Source organism: Bos javanicus, chromosome 11 (assembly GCF_032452875.1).
Source record: "Bos javanicus breed banteng chromosome 11, ARS-OSU_banteng_1.0, whole genome shotgun sequence".
NCBI lineage: Eukaryota > Metazoa > Chordata > Mammalia > Artiodactyla > Bovidae > Bos > Bos javanicus.
The window spans coordinates 75,028,053-75,050,814 of record NC_083878.1 but is presented as its reverse complement, the minus strand read 5'-3'; the positions used below and the strand labels follow the sequence as shown (position 1 = coordinate 75,050,814).

Sequence of the window (22,762 nt, the reverse complement as noted above, 5' to 3'; positions counted from 1 at the left end):
TAAAACACCACTATAATGCTGCAAATAAAGAGATAAGCATGCACCTATATGTCACCTACGTAAGAGTGATTATCAGGAAGCACAAAGAAGAAAAAGAAGACACAGTTTACACGTTCGTGCACACTGCCTAAAATCACTCAACATATGGATTAAATATTTTAACCAAGATATGCCACCCTAAAGCTTAAACTTAATGAACTATTCGGCTGAACCACTTGTTTACCTCCCATTACCTTAACTCAATCTTCTATAAAATAGTCACAAAACACCTTTAATCTCTAAAAAGCAATAAATAAATTAGGAAAAAACCATGAGACACTCCCACTTCAGAAAGTAGAAAATAAAGTTTCCCTAGGTGTTAAAGAGTCTTAACCATAGCTTCAGTCACAGTCTGCCAACACATGCAAATAAAGACCAGGCTGGCAATTAATAAGTTGCCAGACAGAACTACTGCCCTTTTACATAAAAGTCAACAACAACTCAATAGTCCATCAACAAATTCTTACAAGTTAATATGACATCTCTTCAGTACCTTTAACAAGTGTATGAGTAAGTTAAAAATCTGACCATCAGGGACTTCCCTGGCTGTCCAGTGGTTAAGACTTCATGCTTCAAATGCAGGGCACAGGTTTGATCCCTGGTTGGGGACTAAGATCCACATGCCATGCGGTGCAGCCAGAAAAAAATAAACCTGTCTCTCCCTCTTCAATATAAAAACTCTACTTCTAAAATTCTCTATTTTCTCTTAAACACACTTCAATTAGCCTATGTAATGTGCAAGATACAGAAATGAGAATCAAATAGTTTAAATGATTATCAAAACATTCTTAAGATTCAAAAGGATTATTTTTCTTTAATGAGTAAGCCTACCACTTGCATGAATTTTTCAATTATATTTTATATAGTTTTAAATCTCCTGTGTAAAATAAAATATACTGCCAATGTAATAATAAACCAGATGAAAGACACTAAAATAAAAATTTCCCCCTAATTGGAAATGTAGATGTTATGATCACTCACATCAAAAGTAATATTTGTTCCTTCCCTTCCTTTAACATTTGCATATCCACCAATCCAGAACAGTTGTACAGTACAACTCCTTCAGGACCTTCAAATTTTGACCTTTTCTGCAAATACACACCCTCTTAACCTGGACGTCGAAATCCAAGGATTATTATTTTCCAAAGTTCATGTAGAAGATTCACAAGAGAAAAACAAGCATAAATGTTGGCAAAAGGAAGGAACCACACAGGAGCACAAAGGCAAGAAAGGTATTTGATTCCAAAAAAAAGTTTTTAATTTTACTACATGCCACCCAAATCAGGCATGGTATGTAGAAGACAGTGACCAATGGCTGTTGCTGATAAAACAAGGGAAAACCAGCAGGAAGAAAAAGGTGATTATATGAAAAAGACTAACAAACTTCACAGCTTACTAAGAAACCTCACAAAACTACCTAATTCAACCATGCAGGTTACCACATGCCCAGGGAAAGATGAAAAAACATGCCTTTTTTTAAAAATGAAATTTGCCTTGCTAATTCTAGTATTTGTAGGTTAGATTTTCTATTAATATATGGATTGAGAACATCTACCTGCTAGCAAAGATACGAGAGTACAGGCAAAGCAACAGACAGTTTAAGTGATAATAAACAATTTTCCAGAGCCATAAGTTAAACAGTGCAGTAATATAGATGTTTCAAACGTATCTGCAAGGTTGAACTACATATATAAGTATCACCAACTGTAAAAGAGTTGAGGGATATTTCTATTTCTTTCCTTTTCTCATCCAAACCTCTCAAAATTAGCACACTGAATAAGATAATGATACCCTTTTTATTTCCAAAGACTCTAGGAAAGCATCTTTATTAGAACTTTTTGAAATTATATTTGAAAACCTAGAGGGCAAAAAATGATCAGGAAAAAAGTCTAAGATAAATACAGAAAAATAAAAAGGCTCAGACTTTCTGGTCCATGAATATATAATTACATGAATCAAGAATTAATCTAATTATATGCAATATCAATAATCAGGGAATAGTTTTCTCTGAAACTTTTAAATGAAAAACATCCTTAATTTCCAGAAAAATTTAAAAACGCTACTAAAACAAATTTCCTTTTTAACTCCTTATTCCATTTTATCTCTGAATGTTAAAATAAACTTTTATATTTTCATTAAATAGTCAACCTGTCCTAATTCTCCCATTTTTGAAATGAAATTCCAGAAAGAATAGACTCTGAGGATAGTATTTAAAAACTGATTAAAAAGTTTAATCATATTGTGTGTGTGTGTGTGTGTGTTTAATGTAAAGTCAGCTCTTCAACAGTTTCCAGGTAATTTTAAAAGTTGCAGAATAAGACAGTTGTGGTGGTTTAGTCGCTAAGCCATGTCTGACCCTTTTGTGACCCCATGGACTAAAGCCCTCCAGGCTCCTTTGTCCCTGGGATTTCCCAGGCAACAATACTGGAGTAGGTTGCCATTTCCTCCTCCAGGGGATCTTCCCGACCCAGGGATCAAACCCGGGTCTCCTGCATTGGCAGGTGGATTCTTTACCACTGAGTCACAACGGAAGCCCCATGGAATAAGATACACTCTGTGAAATCAATTAATTAAATATTTCATAGGAGAAAAATAAAGGCTAGTTTTAGTGAAGCGGCAACTGTCTTGGGAACAAGTGATGCCATTTGATAACTAGAAAAATACTCACCTATAGGGTGTCTTGGATTGGTGGATGTGCAAGGTGTAGTAGAAAACAGAAAAACTGTTATAGAGAAAAAAAGACAGTAGGCCAAATTACTGAACCAACCGTTTCAAAATACCTCTGACATGACCAGCACTCTTGCACAAATAAATGAACGAACACCAGTGTATGTGAATGTTCATTTTGATTCTTTAAACAATATACTTCTGGCCTCTTCCTCTCCCAGACATCAGAGTCCTATATATAACTTTTTTTTTCTTTATTTGAAAAAAAACCACAAACTATTTTCTCCAAGTATTGATGATATGAAAGGCAAAAATTGGGCCTTTCATGCAAGGTAGCACTAACAATATAAACTGCACTTGTATTTATGAGTCCTTAGTTCAAAAACTAAACCTCAAATCAGTACACTAGATACCAAATTAAAATTTTCAGTGCATGAAAATTTACTGTATCTTTAAAAAATTAAGACTATACAGCCTATAACAAGCCACTTTAAAAACTGAAAACTAGAGTAATTTTAAATGCAAAGGTGCGTGAAGCAGAAAGCTCCAAGCCAGTACAGTTTTCACTTTTCTAAAAGGGGCTACATGAGAAAAACAACTTTGTATCATCAATAAATTTTCAGAATTTGTCTTGGTCACTTTACAATATTATGAATGTACTAAAATTATAAGACATAAGTAAAAGAAAATTCTTGGGGGCTAATTTATTCTCAATTTTTATAAAAATTAAAAAGTACTATTTAAAGAAGTTTAATTCCTTAAACCATGATATCAAAAAAAAGTTAAAATAATACTATTTCTCCATTATGGATAACTTTCTTCCACATATGTCACTTATTCCATTTTGAGCATCTATGTGAAAATAAGGCACTGCCTGAGGTTTGAAGATTCAGGATTCAAGAAATTAAAAGCCCAATTTCTTTACAAGCATATAAAATCAGCCTGTTAAAAAACACAGCTATACTAGAGTTTCTGAACAATGTGTTTAATACAAATCAACATTTCTTGAAAATTAAAACACCCAAGTTCCTTTTCTAGCAATGAAGATATGTTCATCGCTAAAAACTTCAATAATTTCAGTAAATGTGACACAATTTGGGCCAGGATAATTTAATTTGTTTACAACTCCAAGGAAAAAAAAAGTGCTATGGCAAAACACAGATGTGTAGCCATGTACACAAACACAAGAGTATCCCCAGCATACACAGAGTGTTATGGAGAAACCCAGAAATCCTCTTTCACAAACACAACAGAATCCAAAGTATACACATAGGTAAGTATATTAATTCCTTAATGCCATGTAACCAAAACAGATTTTCCCTGAGAATTTCCAGATGTAATTTCTTTCTGGGGAAAAATAAATACTAAAACTTTCACCCTCCAAAAAACCTTACTGACCATGTGAAATTACTCATAACAACATACAGTACCCAAACTCCAAAGCTTTATCGATTCAATTATACCTCGATAGTAATGAAAACAATTAAGTAACACATTCATCAATCACTTTTTTCCTAAATCAGCAATGGAAATGATACAAGAGGGAAAAGAAATACATCTGAAAAAGTCAGTAAAAGGGACTCACAGTTGTTGCTATTTTTAAAACATTTTATTTTTAATTGGAGGATAATTACTTTACTATACTGTGATGGTTTCTGCCATACATCAACAACATGAATCAGCCATAGGTACACATATGTTTCCTCCCTTTTAAACCTCCCCCCACCTCCCTGCCCATTCCACCCCCTAGGTTGTCATAGAGCACCAGCTTTGAGTTCCCTGCATCATATGCAAATTCCCACTGGCTATCTATTTTACATATGGTAATCTCTATGTTTCAATGCTTCTCTCTCAAATCATCCCACCTTCTTCCCCAGCTTTTGAAAGTTCTCTATGTCTGTATCTCCACTGCTGCCCTGTAGATAGATTCATCAGTACCATCATTCTAGATGTCATATGTATGCATTAATATACAATATTTGTCTTTCTCTTTCTGATTTACCTCACTCTGTATAATTTGTCTAGATTTGTCCACCTCATTAGAGCTGCTATTTTTTTCCTTTTATTTATTTATTTTTAATTTTATTTTATTTTTAAACTTTACATAATTGTATTAGTTTTGCCAAATATCAAAATGAATCCACCACAGGTATACATGTGTTCCCCATCCTGAACCCTCCTCCCTTCTCCTTCCTCCCTCCCCACACCATCCCTCTGGGTTGTCCCAGTGCACTAGCCCCAAGCATCCAGTATCGTGCATCGAACCTGGACTGGCATCTCGTTTCATACATGTTATTTTACATGTTTCAATGCCATTCTCCCAAATCTTCCCACCCTCTCCCTCTCCCATTTTTATTTTTTAGAGAGTGTTAACACAGTAAATTTTTTACTGCGGATACTGACATCTCCAGCCTCATTGTAGGGGCTCAACAATTACTTGTGAACTGACTGGAACAACCACAAATCTTCCAGGCTACATCAGTTTTCATTCTCCTACCCTCAGAGTCTTTGGAAAACTATGAAATGCTAAGTAAAATACATACAGACATGTTCACACACAGAGCTACTTTATGAACTCTGGCAATTGTTTCAGTTTTAAATGTCAAACTACTGTCCAGTAATCAGCAAAAACAGCAGTCCCCAACTCTTTTTCAAACTTTTTTTTGGCACAATTTTTCCATGGGGGGTGGGGGAGGCGGCGGGCCATGGATATTGAGATGATTCACGTGCATTACATTTACTATGCAGCTGCTGATCTGACAAGAGGCTTAGCTTAGGCAGTAATGCCAGCAATGGGGAGCAACTGTAAATACAGATGAAATTTCACTCACCTCCTGCTGTGCAGCCCGGTTCCTAACAGGCCACAGACTGGTACCAGCTATGGCCCTGGGGTTAGGAACCCCTGAGCTAAAACTATATTTCTAAGTGTTTATTTACTGAAGACTTAAAATAGTAGCAACTGGGATGCACATTAAAAGTGCAGGTTTCTGGGCTCATCTCAAATTTCATGAATCAGAATCTCTGGGTTTGGAGCCAGAGAATCAGAAATTTTAATAAGCACCCCCAGGAGATTTTCATTCTCATTAAACTTTAAAAAACAATGAGAAAACCCTACAGCAGAAACTAACTCCTTTACCACTTTTCATGCAACCGATAAAATTAATCAATAGCCCAGGCATTCAGAAGAAGAAAAAGTTTTGTCACATATCTGCTTGTGTGAGGATGTTTTAAAGAACAAGCATAAAACTAAACATGATCCCCATGGCATAAAGAAATATGAAGTAGGGCTCTTCCGCTCCTTCCATCTTAACACACATAAATACAAACTTTGAAAGGTTGATTCAAGACTTCTTTCCTTTAAAACTACCTGTCACATTCATGTTGCACTATTAAACAACCCAATTTAATTTGCATTACACATCTCAGAGGAAGAGGCAAAGAAAATCACAGAATAACTTGCCACAGATCAAACCCTTATATTCCACATCTATTTAGAGATAATCTTGTTTACAGAAGGACCAGCTACCAAGAGAAGTAAACCAAAAGGGAAGAAAAGAAAGTGAATATAGGCAAGAGAAGGATAGAGAAAAGGGTTTTTTTGTTTCTCTTTCCTCGGCATTTTGGCAGTTAGACACTCTTTCTCCATAAGGCTTTTTTACCTACTTATACCCAGGCTTGCCAATCTCTTAATTTCTCAAATTAAGAAAAAATTCCTCAGTTTCATTATATAATAGTCTATTTTTGAAGAGTTTTCTGGAAAAGACAGTAGTATGTTTTATTATCATAAATAAATTAAAATATGCACTTAAAATTCAAAGTCAGGGATTAACTGGGATGGTTTATGTGGTCTCTGCTCAATATTCAGAGAAAGTCTGAGCTTCAGCTATCAAGACTATAAAATTGAACCAGTGTCTGGGCAGATTAGACATCCATGTGTTGGTCACTCAAGAAGAGGCCGCACTTCCAACCCAAAAGCTCGTAGGTGAAAGCAGAGAAGATGAGCTGTCTTGACCCACTAGATGCAATGGAACATAACCCAAATAATAGGCAGTGGGTTTTGTTGTTTTCCACTACCAAGTGACACTTCTCTCCACCCTCCTCACCAACATGAAAAAAAAAGTATCAAAAGCCAAGATAAGTGAAAGAGACCAAAGTACATGCAGTTAGAATTCAAATTTAGCCCGATGATGCCAAGCAGGATTCAGGAAAAAAAAAACAAACCAAGGATCCCATAAGATCAACATACAGTTTACTATGTATTTCCTAAGATTTCCTTACCTAACATGAAGCCAGTATCATGACTGTGAATATACACATACAGTAGCCATAAGGAACAACTAACCAGACAGAGAATACCCTCTTCATTTTGAAAATGTTCTACCTTCAAAGTGATTTTATCTTTCAGTTTGCCTGAAACTTTCAAATACATGAGTAAAAAGAAAAAAAAATTCTAAACTATATAGCAAAGTGTAAACCAAAATGACAAAGCTTACTCATTCCCCTAATCCTCCAAATTTCTTCCCCCAAACCAAAACAACAATTATTTAACGGGTTTTTTTTGTGGGGGAAGGGTAATTCTTGGATGAAATTTCTTCTTATATATAGACATGGACATATATTTTTTAAGTTTTTTTTTTTTTTAACACAAAGAAGATCATACTTGAATTGACTTACAATATCTAACAATAAGGAGACCACTAATATCTCCTTCATCTTTCCACATCAGCCTATATAAATCTTTTACCTCACTCTTGTTAGACTTCTTAGTATTTCTGTTACTATACTTTAGCCAGTCCACCATAAAAAGGACATTTAGCTTGCTTCTTTTTGTCTTATTATTTGCTAATTCTATACAATACTTTGATGAATACCCCTGTACATTCAAGAGTGAATACTTATAGCTAATACATCTTTAGGAAATGTTTCTTAATGTAAATTTCCTGGCTCAAAAAATAAATTTACATTTCCACTCACCAAGTATGAGTGCTCATATATCCAATATTAGGTTTATCAAGCTTTTCATTTTCACAAGTTGATAGTTGTTTAAAATAGTATCTTTCTGCTTTAACATGCTTTTTTTCCACTTATAGGTAAGGCAAAGAATCTTTTCAAAATTTTATTGGTTGCATTTGCCACTTTTTTCTCTCTATAAATGGCATGTTCCTATTTTCCCAATTCTTATTAGGTTGTTATCCTTTCTTCTTCCTGATTTTAATATATTTTTGTATAGCTAGGAAAATTGTCCTTGACATGTGTTGCAAATACAAATCTTTACCAGGTTATATCTATTAATTTTATTTAAAGAAAAGTTTTTTGTCATGAGTAATTAAAAAATTTTATAAAGTCAATTTTGTTCTTATTTTTCTTGGCTTCTATATATTGCTTTGAAATTACTTTCCCATATCCAAGATAATATACTGACCTTGTGAATTATCCTAATACTTTAATAGTTCCATTAACAATCTAGAATTTACTGGGCCTAAATTTTAGGCAGAAAATCCAGTTTTTCTTTTTCCTTCATAGAGCCAGCCAGTTTTCTAAGACTATTTATTAAATAATCCATCTATTCTAAGATACAGAGCTTCCCTCGTAACTCAGTCGGTAGAGTCTACCTGCAATGCAAGAGACCTGGGTTTGATTCCTGGCTGGGGAAGACACCCTGGAGAAGGAAATGGCAACCGACTCCAGTATCCTTGCCTGGACAATCTCACTGATAGAGGAGCCTGGCAGGCTATAGTCTATTGGTTCGCAAGAGTCAGACATGACTGAGCGACTAAGTACACATATTCTAAGAAATCAAATGTCATCATCATCATATACTTAACATCATCAGACACTAAATTCTATTTCTACACAGGCCTAAGCATGATTGCTCACTTTTGTTCCATTGTTTGTCAGTGTACTCCTGCACAGGTACAAGTAGTTTATTATTACAGTTCTACTACATCTGTAAACATCTGGTAGGGATATCTCACTACAGTTTCTCCTTTAGAATTCTCCTTGCTATGCTCATATTTATTTTCTAGAGAAAAAAAAGAGCCTTTTTTTTAATGTCTCCTCTTAAATTTGGGGGGGGGGGACTATTATTGGGATTGTACTTAATTTATACATTAATTTAGAAGAGAACTCATGGCTCTCCAATGTTGAGTCTTACCAGTCACTAGCTGTATGTAGCAGAAGAGATAAACATGATGATAGCTGTCATTGTTGGGTACTGTATGCCAAGACTATTGGATGAGCTTGTTTCAATAATCAAAATAACCTTATGTGGTACCATTATCTTTGTTTCATAGATGAGAAAATTGAGGCTTACAGAGGTTAAGCAACTTATCTAAGGCCACAAAAAATACAAATGCGCTGAGATTTTAATCTGTGCAATATGATTTGAGTCTACACTTTGAATCATAGTAAATAAAAACGAGGTATGCCTTTTCACTTATACAGCTGTCCTCAAGTGACTTTTTAGCTTTCTTCTTTTAGGCCATACAAATTAACTATTAATTCCTAGGTAAAATTAGTTGCTATTAATATTTTAAATGGAACCTCTCCTTTTATTATGCAGTTGACCCTTGAACACGCAGGGGCTAATCTGTGTATAATTTATAGTCAGGCCCTCTGGATTTGCAGTTTCTCCACATCCACAGATTTAACCAACCACAGACCTTTTCGTTTTGTAGTTACTGCTGAAGAATATCTATCTATAAGTGGACCCATGCAGTTCAACATTAACTTTGAAATTATCCACCTTACAGAATTCTCTTATTGGCCCTAATAGGTTTTTAGTTAATACTACAATCATATTATTGGCAAAAAAAAATTTTTTTTGTCCACACAGAGCCATGTAGCTCTATCTTTATTTTAATATACTTACTTCCCAGAGGGCTTGCCTGATAGCTCAGTTGGTAAAGAATCCACCTGCAATGCAGAGACCCCAGTTCAATTCCTGGGTCTGGAAGATCCGCTGGAGAAGGGATAGACTACCCACTCCAGTATTCTTGGGCTTCCCTTGTGGCTCAGCTGGTAACGAATCTGCCTACAGTGCAGGAGACCTGGGTTGGGAAAATCCCCTGGAGAAGGGAAAGGCTACCCACTCCAGTATTCTGGCCTGGAGAATGCCATGGACTGTACAGTCCATGGGATCACAAAGAGTCGGACACAACTGAGCGACTTTCACTTTCACTTTACTTCCCAGAAGTATTTTGAGAGGAAATTGTGGTTCATTTAGGTTTTGACATTTTTTGGTTCTGGAGTTTGTTTATTTTTCACCTTTTGTGTCCATACTCTCTTTTTATTCTTTATCTTTGTTCACAGCACTGTGTAGTTTTATTGGCAAGTATTTTTAACTTCAATATGTTCATTCCAATATTTATATTTCCCCACATCTAACTGAATCAATTTTGCATGCCTTAGTAATAGTACATTACTCTTTCGATGTGCTACTAGATAAATTTGGAATATTTATGACCACTGTCTAAGTGAGATTAGTCTACAATTTTCTTTGTATTTCTTTCAAAGGTTTAGCACCATTCTTTTTTATGATTTCACATCTTCTTCTACTATGCTTTGGAACAGTTTAACCAGCATCAAAATAATCTTAACCTTTAAGATTAAAATAATTCACCTATGAAATTGTTTGGACTCAGTGCTTGTTGACACTCAATTTCTTCTTCCACAACTATTGTCTATTTAGATTCTCTCTCCTCTGAAGTCACCTTATTAATTTATATTTTCCTAGTAAATCACTTGGATTTATTTTAAATGGTACTGAGTTATTCCCGTACTTGCATAAGAACTATAATAATTTTGTCTCACTTAAAAAGAAAAACATGAGCAAACATGTAAATCCACCTTACTGGAGAACACTAACAGCCAGGATAAATTAAATGTATAAAACCTGGAGAAAATCACTGGTATAAAGTTTTTTAGTCAGGCCATGGGTTTTGGGGGAAAAAAAAAACCTTTAATTAGGACTTTATAAGTAGTGAAGTACTTCTAGGATGTTCATACCCAAAGAACTGTTAAGTAAAACAGAAATAAATCTGACACTATTGGCCACCTGATGCAAAGAGCTGACTCATTTGAAAAGACCCTGATGCTGGGAAAGATTGAAGGCGGGAGGAGAAGGGGACGATAGATGATGAGATAGTTGGATGGCATCACTGACTCAATGGACATGAGTTTGGGTAAACTCTGGGAGTTGGTGATGGACAGGGAGGCCTGGCGTGCTGCAGTTCATGGGGCTGCAAAGAATCGGACACAACTGAGTGACTGAACTGAACTGACTATGAGCTATTTTAAAAAATCTATCTTGCTACAAGGTGCAGAATGGTTGTCAGTTAGATAGTATATGCATTAAATATATATGAACTATAATTGGGGAAAAAAAAACAACTGTGCAATGCTCTTAAGTGTTACTACTTGAGAGTCTAATCTCTAAAAATAGGCTAAATGTCAAAGTAGAAGATGACACTCAAACATTTAATGAGTACTTACTATGAGGTGGGCACTGTGTCAGAGACACAGAAATGGTGAAGACATGGTCCCTTGGTTCAAAAAACTTATTCCCTTAGCCCCTAGTTCCAACATGACACACTTGTAATAAATTCACAGTTATATATTAAAACGTCAAATTGCTTCATTAGCTAGCAAAGATAAAGTATTGGAAAATTGATTATTGATTGAAATTGACACTTGATTAAAACAAATACATATAATTTTTAAATTGCTATCAGTTTTCTAAACTAATTTTAAATCTTGGCTTTCTCAAACTTGATATTATCTCCCTTACTTAAGGCTCTTAAGTACAGACAGAAGCTTAAAGAGTCTCTGTAAAAAGGGTCAAAAAAAGGCAAAAAGAAGTTCCTTTTCTATACTGTTTAATAAAGCTTTAATACAAGAAATAGTATTAAAATTTCAGAAAAAAATGAAGTATCATGGAAAAACTGATCTCATTTTAAAAAACCAAAAGGATCCTTTGCCTTAATATAAGAATGCTAACAACCAACAAAAAGTTAATATTTATATTACTGTTCTTTGAAAAAAATTTATCAAACACTATTGTGATATAAATAATAAGAAAGTTGGAAGTACTCTGATATAGTGCAAACCTACCTGTGCACATGATTCTTCAGGTGTTTTGGCACTAACTGAATAAAGTGCTGGGAGATCTAGTCTATGCACAGAGAATTTTTCTAGAGTGTGCAAAAGTGCTGGAGCAAGGTGAGAAGTTTGACCTGAGCCTCGTTCTCCAGATAGCAATAACCTTGGCCTGTAAGAGGTTGGCTGATGATATGGTGACCTGCAATACACATAAGATATAATTATTATTTCAAAACCATGCACTCTGAAGATCAAGATGAAATATTAGGTAAATATTTACATAAAAGAATGTAACACCAAATTAACAAGAGCTTTTTCTTCTCTCTCACTTTTTAAGTATAGTGAATCATTTTTTCATTAATTACAGTTTTAAAATATTGATCTCTCTGATCACATTAACAACAAAGACATAAAAGTATAAAAATCCATTCTGAAAGAAAGTCAGAATACCTGGGCATTCATCTTCTCATACCACATATATTAACTTGGAAAATGCTTCAGATACTAAGTATGATCTAGTTTATTAATTATCCAAGGTCAAATGTTAAGAATTCCACTTCTCCAACAAAGATATACATCTAAAGATTATTCCAAATGTAGGGCTTTCTTTATTAATGGTTTCTTTCTTTATTAATGGTAGACTACATACATATTTTGCAATTTTTAAAGTAGAAAAAAAAAAAGTAGGACTTCTTTAGTGGCAGCAATTTTGTTTCTAGGCCAATAAAAACTAACTGGTCTTAACTTAGTAGATAACATCTAAAGCCCTACACCAGAAAAGGCCAACTGAGGATAACATATTAAACCAAAATCAACTTGTATTTTCAAGATTCTACAGCACCACTAAAAAGATAAATGAAACAAGTTTATCTAATATCACTGTACATAATGCAGGAAATTCTAAGCAATGCAATAATAATAAAGCAAATTTTAAAATGGAACTAATGGAAAGAAATAGGACAAACACTGTTATTTGTAAAGAACATGATTATACACTAGAAAATCCAAGAGGATCAACTAATCACTGCCATAGCCTACCACCAAGAAAATGACTGAAGATGGAAATAGAAAAACTGATTTTCCTAAACACCATCAATAACCAATATAAAGAAGGAAAGAAGATTCTATTCGCAACTGTAAAAATACAAATGATAAACAACACTAAATATACAAATCATAAACAATAATAAAAAAATCTATACAAGAGAGATGCAGAACTATTTGGAATACATCATGGACCTGAATACAGAAGTCAAATTTTCCTATGCATTTACACCTAGCTATTGTTAACTATAAGGCAAAGGCTACCCACTCCAGTATTCTGGCCTGGAGAATTCCATGACTATATAGAATACAGTAGATTGTACAGAATACTCTACAGTGACTGTATAGTTCATGGGGTCACAAAGAGTCAGACATGACTGAGCAACTTTCATTTTCACTATTGTTAACTATGGTTAGTTTATGGTATTTTATTTTACAGATTTTTAAAAATGCAAATCAAAAATCCTAAAATAAAATTTGATGCAGGAGGGAGATTTAAAACATCCTTGCAACATTATTAAATAAATAATCATTATTAAATAAATAATCAAGTAAAAATATCAAGTGGAAAAGTGTGCAAGCTTCAATTTCAGAACATTTAAACCTATTTTAGTAACTAGAACTTCATACAGATTTCTTGTTTAATTTTCATAACAGTTCTATGAAATACATAAGTCTCCTCTTACTAAATAGTAACGAACCCAAGGCTCAGAGAAGTTTGCTATAAGATTACACAACTCAGTGTCCATATAACTGCAAAGCCCAGGTTCTAAAACAGTACGTAAAGATGTGCCTTACTTTATACTGACACATATTACAGAACAGAATAACAGAATGTATAATACACCAGAGAAAAGAAACCCTGATCAGTGGAACTTAATAGCAGCCCAGAAAACAAATCACAGTAATTGAAAAAATTTTATATAAGATAATAAGCATAAAGATAAATGGAACAAAGATGAACCATAACACAAATATTGTTTTAAAATAGGAAGGATACAGATCTTCATTTCAAAGAACAAAATGAATTCTAACATAGAAGCAAAAAAACAAAAGATTCATGTATTTTTAATTCATAAAAATCTAAAAACATTTGTTATTCAAAAATTATATCTGAACTACAATCAGACATCACCTCACACTGGTCAGAATGGCCATCATCAAAAAGTCTACAAACAATAAATGCTGGGGAGGGTGTGGAAAAAAGGGAAGGCTCTTGCACTGCTGGTGGGAATGTAAATTGATACAGCCTCTATGGAAGATGGTATGGAGATTCCTTTAAAAACTAGGAATAAAACCACTATATGACCCAGCAATCCCACTCCTATGCATATACCTTGAGGAAACCAAAACTGAAAAAGACACATATATCCCATTGTTTATTGCAGCACTATTTACAATAGCTAGAACATAGATGCAACCTAGATGTCCATGGACAGATAAACGGATAAAGAAGTTGTGGTATATATACACAATGGACTATTAGTCATAAAAAGAAATGCATTTGAGTCAGTTCTGATGAGGTGGATGAACTTAGAATCTATTATACAGAGTGAAGTGAGTCAGAAAGAGAAAGATAAATATTGTATTCTAATGCATATATATGGAATCTAGAAAAGTGGTACTGAAGAATTTATGTACAGGGCAGCAGTGGAGAAACAGGCATAGAGAACAGACTTAGGGACTTCAGGAGAGGGGAGGAGAGGGTGAGATGTATGGAAAGAGTAACATGGAAACTTACATTACCACATGTAAAATGGATAGCCAACGGGAATTTGTTGTATAGCTCAGGAAACTCAAACAGGGGCTCTGTATCAATCTAGAGGGGTGGGATGGGGTGGGCGATGGGAGACTGATTCAAAAGCGAAGGGATAAATGTGTGCCTATGACTGACCGATGTTGAGGTTTGACAGAAAACAACAAAATTCTGTAAAGCAATTATCCTTCAATAAATTTTAAAAAATTACAATCTGAACCAAACAGCAAACAATCAAATACGATAATTAAATTTGCCATTAACAGAACTGATTTTAACGCATAAAGAGCTTATATGCACAGTATTTTAACCAAAACTACCTTCTTATACAAAGGACGTAAACAATTCAAAAAGAAAATAGAAAGAAGTAACTTTTTTAAAATGATCATTCATTTAACAATTTTTGACTACTTCCTATGTTGAATGCCTTGGCCCAAAGTATCCACCAATACACTGTTACTACAGAGCTCATGACTCAGTGTATTTATTGGAAAAAGGAAATAAATTAATAAGCAACAACCTTTGAGTACATGGTGCTATTAGAGACTCACAGATAACTTTCCTGAAAAAGCGTTACGGAAGCACAAAAATCCAACAGATCAAAGGCAGAAAGCATGAATTTCAAGAAATACAAACAGGATGTACAAAGGAACAGAGGCCAAAAAAATCTCTTGCCCTTTGGGGTAGTGGATATAGTTCATTACAGCCAGCTTCTTTCAAGGTTTTAGGATAATGTAGGGGTAAAGATCAGAGAAGGCAATGGCACCCCACTCCAGTACTCTTGCCTGGAAAATCCCATGGACGGCGGAGCCTGGAAGGCTGAAGTCTGTGGGGTCACAAAGAGTCTGACACAACTGAGCGACTTCATTTTCACTTTTCACTTTCATGCATTGGAGAAGGAAATGGCAACCCACTCCAGTACTCTTGCCTGGAGAATCCCAGGGACGGGGGAGCCTGATGGGCTGCCGTCTATGGGGTCACACAGAGTCAGACACGACTGAAGCGACTTAGCAGCAGCAGCAGCAGCAAACAGTAGGAAAGATGACCAGTTAGAGGTATGCTATATGATAACTCAGGCATGAGATGTTAATAACAGTGTAGACAAGAATACTAGCAGAGGAGGTAGAAGGAAGAGCTTGAGATTAGACTTATTTAGTAAGAAAAATCTGTAGGACTGGGTCATTTACTGGATATAGAAGGGAAGAAAGAGAAAGAGTTGAGAATGGTGTCCAATTTCAGTCAGGACAATGGAATGGATAGTAGCTCAGAGGACTGATGGGAAGAGAAGGAGAGACACAAGCAAGCACACACTGAAAGATCTGTGACACAATGTAGGGTGACAGGCAGCTGAACAAAGCTTAAAACCCAGAAGTGATGGAGGCTTGAGAAAGATCTGATAGTTACTATCAAAGGTGACAAATAATGAAAATATTCAGAAACATCATTTATCTATTAGATTGGTAAACTGAAGATTATAATACTCTTGTTAGTAAGTAGATGGTGGGAAAATTGGTATTCTCATGAATAGTGAGAATGGAAAAAAGCACAACTTTCCGAAATTAAATATGGCAAATATATGCCAAAATGTAATATATCCAAGGATATTCTATAATGCATTCTACTCCCAAAGATTCCCTTATCTCTGAGTGCTCTCTACATTTTTTCCCACAGTAGTTATCTTCTAACATTTCATCTAGCATGCTGACTGTTTTACTGTCTGTCTACATCTGAAATGAAAGTTGAATAAGGGCAGGCATCTTAACATGGATCCAATTACCTAGAGCAACATCTGGCACACAATAAGCACTTGACAAAAGATCCGCAGGAGTGAAAGACTACATGAAAGAATGAATGGTTCATATACATAAAAAGGTATTATTTTCATCTATCTAGTTGGTAAAGATTTTAAAAGACAAACAGTGCTCAGAAATGAAAAGGGAATAGAAACATAACCCTTTCATACATTAGTGATGAAATATAAATTGGTACAACCTTTCTGGAAGGCAATTTAACAACCTCTATCAGATTTTTAAACATATATACACTTTGACCACAGCATCAGTTTTTAAAATCTTCCCTAAGGTCTGCATCAGAAAATGGTATAAAGATATATACTTAGAGAGATGTCTATCATAAATAAGTACTGTTTATAAAATAGGAAAAGTGGAAACTTCCATTTCTATCAATAAGGTTATTATAAACTGTGAAACATTTAAAAAATACTATGCAGTTACTGTTTTAAAATAATGACATTAGACATATATTGACATAAAATAAAATTCCTAACATAGTTAGGAGGGAAAGGCAAGTTACATTAAAAGTCTTATAGAAGAATATAAATTATATAAAGTAATATATGGGTCTGTCTATATGGATAGCAAGAATACCAAAGTGTGGTCACCAAAATGTTAACAAATATTACCTTCAAGTGCTTGGGCTTTAATTTTACTTTCTTCTTTAAGCTCTTTTTTACTTGAATTCTCTACAGAGTATATCATCTTTCTAATCAGAAAAAACAAGGCTATTTTCATTTGGAGAACCTCAGAAAGTTCTGTTTTTAATCCCTTTATGGTAATATACAGTAAGAAAGAAAACTTATTTTCCATCATAAGGGTTCTTTACCAGATCGATAGGCCTTAAATACTTTGACTTCTATTTCATCGTAAATATAAAGAAAAGATTTCAACAGTTTTAGGAAACTAATCCAGAAACAGAAACTCACCATCAATGCCTAAGCTAGCGTTACTGACACCAGCATTCAAGTCATGCTTTCTACTTGTCCAGCATCTTTTCTGTATTAATCTGGCATGCTAACACATGTTGCTCAAACAAAAAAGCCAAACCAAACCAAATCAACAAAAACAAAATACGTGTCCAACCCTTATTAAAGGCTTATACTTCTTGGAAAGTGTGAAAAATCATATTGTCCAACCTACAAATAAAAACCTATTAAGCTTAGAAATCAATTTGGAAACCACAGAGTACAACAGAAGGAATATGATCCCAGGAAACAAACAGTACCAAGTCTGCCCCCTGCTAGCAGCATGATCATGGGCAATTTACTTAACTTCTTTGTACTTCAGTTTCCTCATCTATAAAATGATGATACCACAAATGCTAAATGACTGTTGAGAGGCCTATATGTATTACCATATATGAAACCCAGCTTTATACACCTACCACATGTCTAGTTTGTAATAAGCAACAAATGCTAACTCCTATACTCAAAAGGACAGCAACTGTCACCATTTTTTCTGTGAAGCATTTCTGGACTTCCCTATGCAAACCTGTTAGTTCTGTTTTCAAAACACCAGCCATATCCTAATGCTTGTCAACCGCAAGAACAAGAACTTTTCCAGAATAAGAACTATATCTTATTCATGTTTCCAGCACCTAGTACAGTGCCTGGCACAGGGTTTAAAAAAAAATGGCAGAATGAGTAAATAAACAAACTAATTTTATCAAAACATCTCTTTAAAAAGTTCATCCTAGGATACAGCTGTCTCACTACGAAATCAAAGTCAAATCAATGAATTGGAAAAGCTTATGCAAAAGAGCAATTTCTTCAGAAAGGCTAAATCAAACAAAATAAACCATGGCACTGATATACATTAAGTCAGGGACAGAATGTTCTTAATATAAAATTTAAAAACTTGTCTTTTGATAGTTTCTTGGCTTCTACTATGTATTTCAAATTCAAACAACTAAAACTGTTAAAACAAATAGCACACACACAGCTAACCAGGTGAAAGTCAGAAAAAAATGATCATTTGGTTTTCCCTTAATAAACAGATTTGTAAAATTACTAAAATAGTGTAAGAAAACTTCCCAGAGGGCATAAAAGAAAGGCTCTGCCAGTGGAATACAAAAGTTTCTAACAGGATAGTTTGCTGTTAAAGAGTAAATTAAAGTGATTTAGTCTCATTTTAAAAACTGAAAAACAAGGAAGGGTTATCAATGCAAATAATCAAATTAACATTTCACCAAAATCTACATGAGAGAAACTTCATTAATGTTGAAGACTTAAATTCATTCAAAATCTCTCTAAAGAAACATTACTTAAAAAAATACACACAATGTCTTCTAAAAGAAGTCCTATTAGACCTACCTGACTGGAGCATTATGGTTCTTCAACTATCCTGGTAATTATGTAAATGTAAGTGATGATGCTGTCACTATGTGAAAACTATTTAATCTCTTACTTTAAAATTACATTAGCACTAAAATTGTTTACCTATTGAAGTGTATAGCAAAAGCTGTTTTACTATAAGTAAAGGTAAATAGAAAAAACATAAAATCTAAATTAGAAAGTGTAAACTAATGAGGTTTTGGACAATCAGAAAGTTATTGATTTAATTACTAAGCAATTTCTAACTCAAAATCTCTTTATTACCCTAGAGTCCTAAATTATCATGTGAAACTTATTACAATCAAAATACTCTAGATCACAGTAAATATTTCATTTCTGTTCAGTTGAACTAAAAAGCAAGAATACTGGGGACATGGACTTTCAAAAGATAACCCTTCCTTCTACCCTACTCAAAACAAAAAAAGAATCCCACAATCAGTTTAAGGAAAAATATCTTTAGGTGACCAATAAGCCAAATTACTACCACATAAAAACAAAAGCACAATATAAAATTTTCAGAATTATGTCCAAACAACAGAAAAAAAAAGTCCTCAAGTTATAACCATAAGTAAAAATATACTGCAATTCTAACCATAAAGTAGTAAAAGTCACTCTAAGTTGAAAAAAATTTGATATAAATTGCTTACATTGTAAAATGAAGATAAGGTTTATGTACAGCAGCAGCTGATGACTGTTTCTTTGGTGATCCTGAGTGACAACTTGTCTCGAAAATTGATAAAGCATTCTCATCTTCACTGTCATCTAAAATCAAAGTTTCTATATCTGTTTTAAAAAGAACACAAAGATTATGAGGCTTAAGAAATCATTTAATATTACTGACCTACCAAAGCTAAGGAAAACTGCTTAAAAGAACAAGTGGCAGTAACAAGTAATCTATCAAATAACACAAACTGACCAGGCAAATTGACAAACTACAGTATTTTGAATAAGTTTACAAATGGAACCAATGTAATTCTTTCACCTTTACAGACTACTTAAGTATTATGAGATACATTTTTGGAGAATAACTAAAAGAAGTCTGGAAAAGAAATGGCACTCTCATAAAGTTCTCACCTAGTTACTAAGAATCTCTAAGGTAATTTTTACCAAAACCAGTACATTTAATATAAAATGGTTTAATTAATAGAGTCATTGAAGTATGGCCCAGTTCTTACAAAAGCAACAAGGAATAAATTGACCTTTATTTTTCTCACATGGCATACACACACATATTTCAAGGAAAATCTAGTGGAGAAGGCAATTGCACCCCACTCCAGTACTCTTGCCTGGAAAATCCTATGGACAGAGGATCATGGTGGGCTGCACTCCATGGGGTCACTACGAGTCAGACACGACTGAGCGACTTCACTTTCACTTTTCACTTTCATGCATTGGAGAAGGAAATGGCAACCTGCTCCAGTGTTCTTGCCTGGAGAGTCCCAGGGACAGGGGAGCCTGGTAGGCTGCCGTCTATGAGGTCGCACAGAGTCAGACACGACTGAAGTGACTTAGCAGCAGCAGCAGTCTAGTTAAGAAGGGACTCAGGAATTTAGTGGCAAAAAAGCCAATCTTAGAAAACACACTCATTCAAATAACATTAGTCTCTTTATGGGTCTTAAGTTACTGCTCAATGAACAACTGGAACTAAAATTCCTATTGAGAGTGCCATACTTAAGTATTTACCTAGACTACAACCTAAAGTATTATAGCTGTAATTCATACATACTTAACAAAAGTGTCAATTCATTCAATAAAAAGCAATGCTACATGTATAGGAGAAATGGGAAGAAATTAAAATTGAAAGAAATCATACCCTTTCCCAAAGAAAACAAGGAAAAAAAGAGGCATGCTTTCTAAAATGAGATCATGAATTGTGCTGGCAGACAGAGCACAGTTCAGTGGCTTTTAAAAGTCAAATATTTAACATGACTAATATTATAAACATTAATCAAATAATTAAGTACCATTTGATTGATAATTCATATACAAGGACACTTGCTAAGAAAAACATTAAAGACCAAAATAATCCAGAATAATATACCTAAATAACTAAAAAATATTATTAATAATCACAGTGATTTCTTCCTTCCACTGGCATATGAAGAAAAAAAATGGATCTAAAGCATACTTAATACTTATGGGGAAAAAAGTGGTAAGAAAACATAGCTAATAATGTCATAACAAAATTCTCAAATGGAAATAAAGAAGTTATAATCTTTCAGAAGAGAAGGTAGATTTTTATGATTTTCTAAAGGCAACATAGATTTTTTTAATTAGGGAAAATATACAGATTCTCGATTATGAAAATCAGAAACAAGAAATGTACAGTTCATGACAGAGTAGCTGGCTCATATATAGTATCTATTCTCCTCATTTGACAAATTTAAGAAATCAAGTAATCAATGTGATATTTCATGAGAACCTACCCTAAAAAATAAAGTTTCTGAAAAATATATTTATAACAGCAAAATTCATTGATTACTCATGATTTCTAGTCTATATAACAGTTATAATGTTAACATAATTCACTAACAATTTTCTATACAGTGAAAACTACATGCTGAACAAAGAAAATTAAGACAATTTTTAAAAATTGCTGTCTTCAAAGTTCATGGGCTTTACTTTGATTAGCGTACAAACCTAAAATTTTCCTATAAATGAGTAGCATTTTCTGAAGTAGCTTTCTATTTTTTTCTCAAATCCAAACTACAGTCATGAGGCCAGAAATCAAGACCATCTATAATCAGGTTCTACTTTATTCCCTCACCAATAAACTGTGGAAAATTCTGAAAGAGATGGGAATACCAGACCGCCTGACCTGCCTCTTCAGAAACCTATATGCAGGTCAGGAAGCAACAGTTAGAACTGGACATGGAACAACAGACTGGTTCCAAATAGGAAAAGGAGTATGTCAAGGCTGTATATTGTCATCCCGCTTATTTAACTTATATGCAGAGTACATTATGAGAAACGCTGGGCTGGAAGAAGCACAAGCTGGAATCAAGATTGCCGGGAGAAATATCAATAACCTCAGATATGCAGATGACACCACCCTTATGGCAGAGAGTGAAGAGGAACTAAAGAGCCTCTTGATGAAAGTGAAAGAGGAGAGTGAAAAAGTTGGCTTAAAGTTCAACATTCAGAAAATGAAGATCATGGCATCTGGTCCCATCACTACATGGGAAATAGATGGGGAAACAGTGGAAACAGTGTCAGACTTTATTTTTGGGGGCTCCAAAATCACTACAGATGGTGATTGCAGCCATGAAATTAAAAGACGCTTACTCCTTAGAAGAAAAGTTATGACCAACCTAGATAGCATATTGAAAAGCAGAGACGTTACTTTGCCAACAAAGGTCCGTCTAGTCAAGGCTATGGTTTTTCCAGTAGTAATGTATGGATGCGTGAGTTGGACTGTGAAGAAAGCTGAGCACCGGAGAACTGATGTTTTTGAACTGTGGTGTTGGAGAAGACTCTTGAGAGTCCCTTGGACTGCAAGGAGATCCAACCAGTCCATTCTAAAGGAGATCAGTCCTGGGTGTTCTTTGGAAGGAATGATGCTAAAGCTGAAACTCCAGTACTTTGGCCACCTCATGCGAAGAGCTGACTCATTGGAAAAGACTCTGATGCTCGGAGGGATTGGGGGCAGGAGGAAAAGGGGACGACAGAGGATGAGATGGCTGGATGGCATCACCGACTCGATGGACGTGAGTTTGAGTGAACTCCGGGAGATGGTGATGGACAGGGAGGCCTGGCATGCTGCGATTCATGGGGTCACAGAGTCGGATGGAACTGAACTGAACTGAATAAACTACACTCCATTAGCACACACTATGGAGTGCTGTGCCAATAATAGCAATATGATGAGCTAAATCCAGAGGGACATTATTACAACATGGTTAAGAGCACTGCCTCTGGAGTTGGGCTCCCTGGATTTGAGCAAGACCTAGAACTTACTAAGTGACCCTATATAAGTTAATATCTTCATTTTTGATAGAGTAAGAGTACCTACCCCACAAGATTGTTAT

At 34.7% G+C, this 22,762-nt stretch overlaps 1 protein-coding gene across 5 annotated transcripts in view; it reads right to left on the bottom strand.

Moving 5' to 3' along the window:
* ATAD2B (ATPase family AAA domain containing 2B) overlaps positions 1-22,762 on the bottom strand; it is a 122,299-nt gene that overhangs the window by 39,276 nt on the left and 60,261 nt on the right. For all 5 annotated transcript variants that reach the window (XM_061433189.1, XM_061433188.1, XM_061433190.1 and 2 more), the window contains 2 exons: positions 19,382-19,517; positions 11,818-12,004 (listed from right to left, as the gene is read on the bottom strand). In XM_061433189.1, the coding sequence (XP_061289173.1) occupies positions 11,818-12,004; positions 19,382-19,517 (323 nt within the window). The remainder of the gene's footprint in view (positions 1-11,817; positions 12,005-19,381; positions 19,518-22,762) is intronic.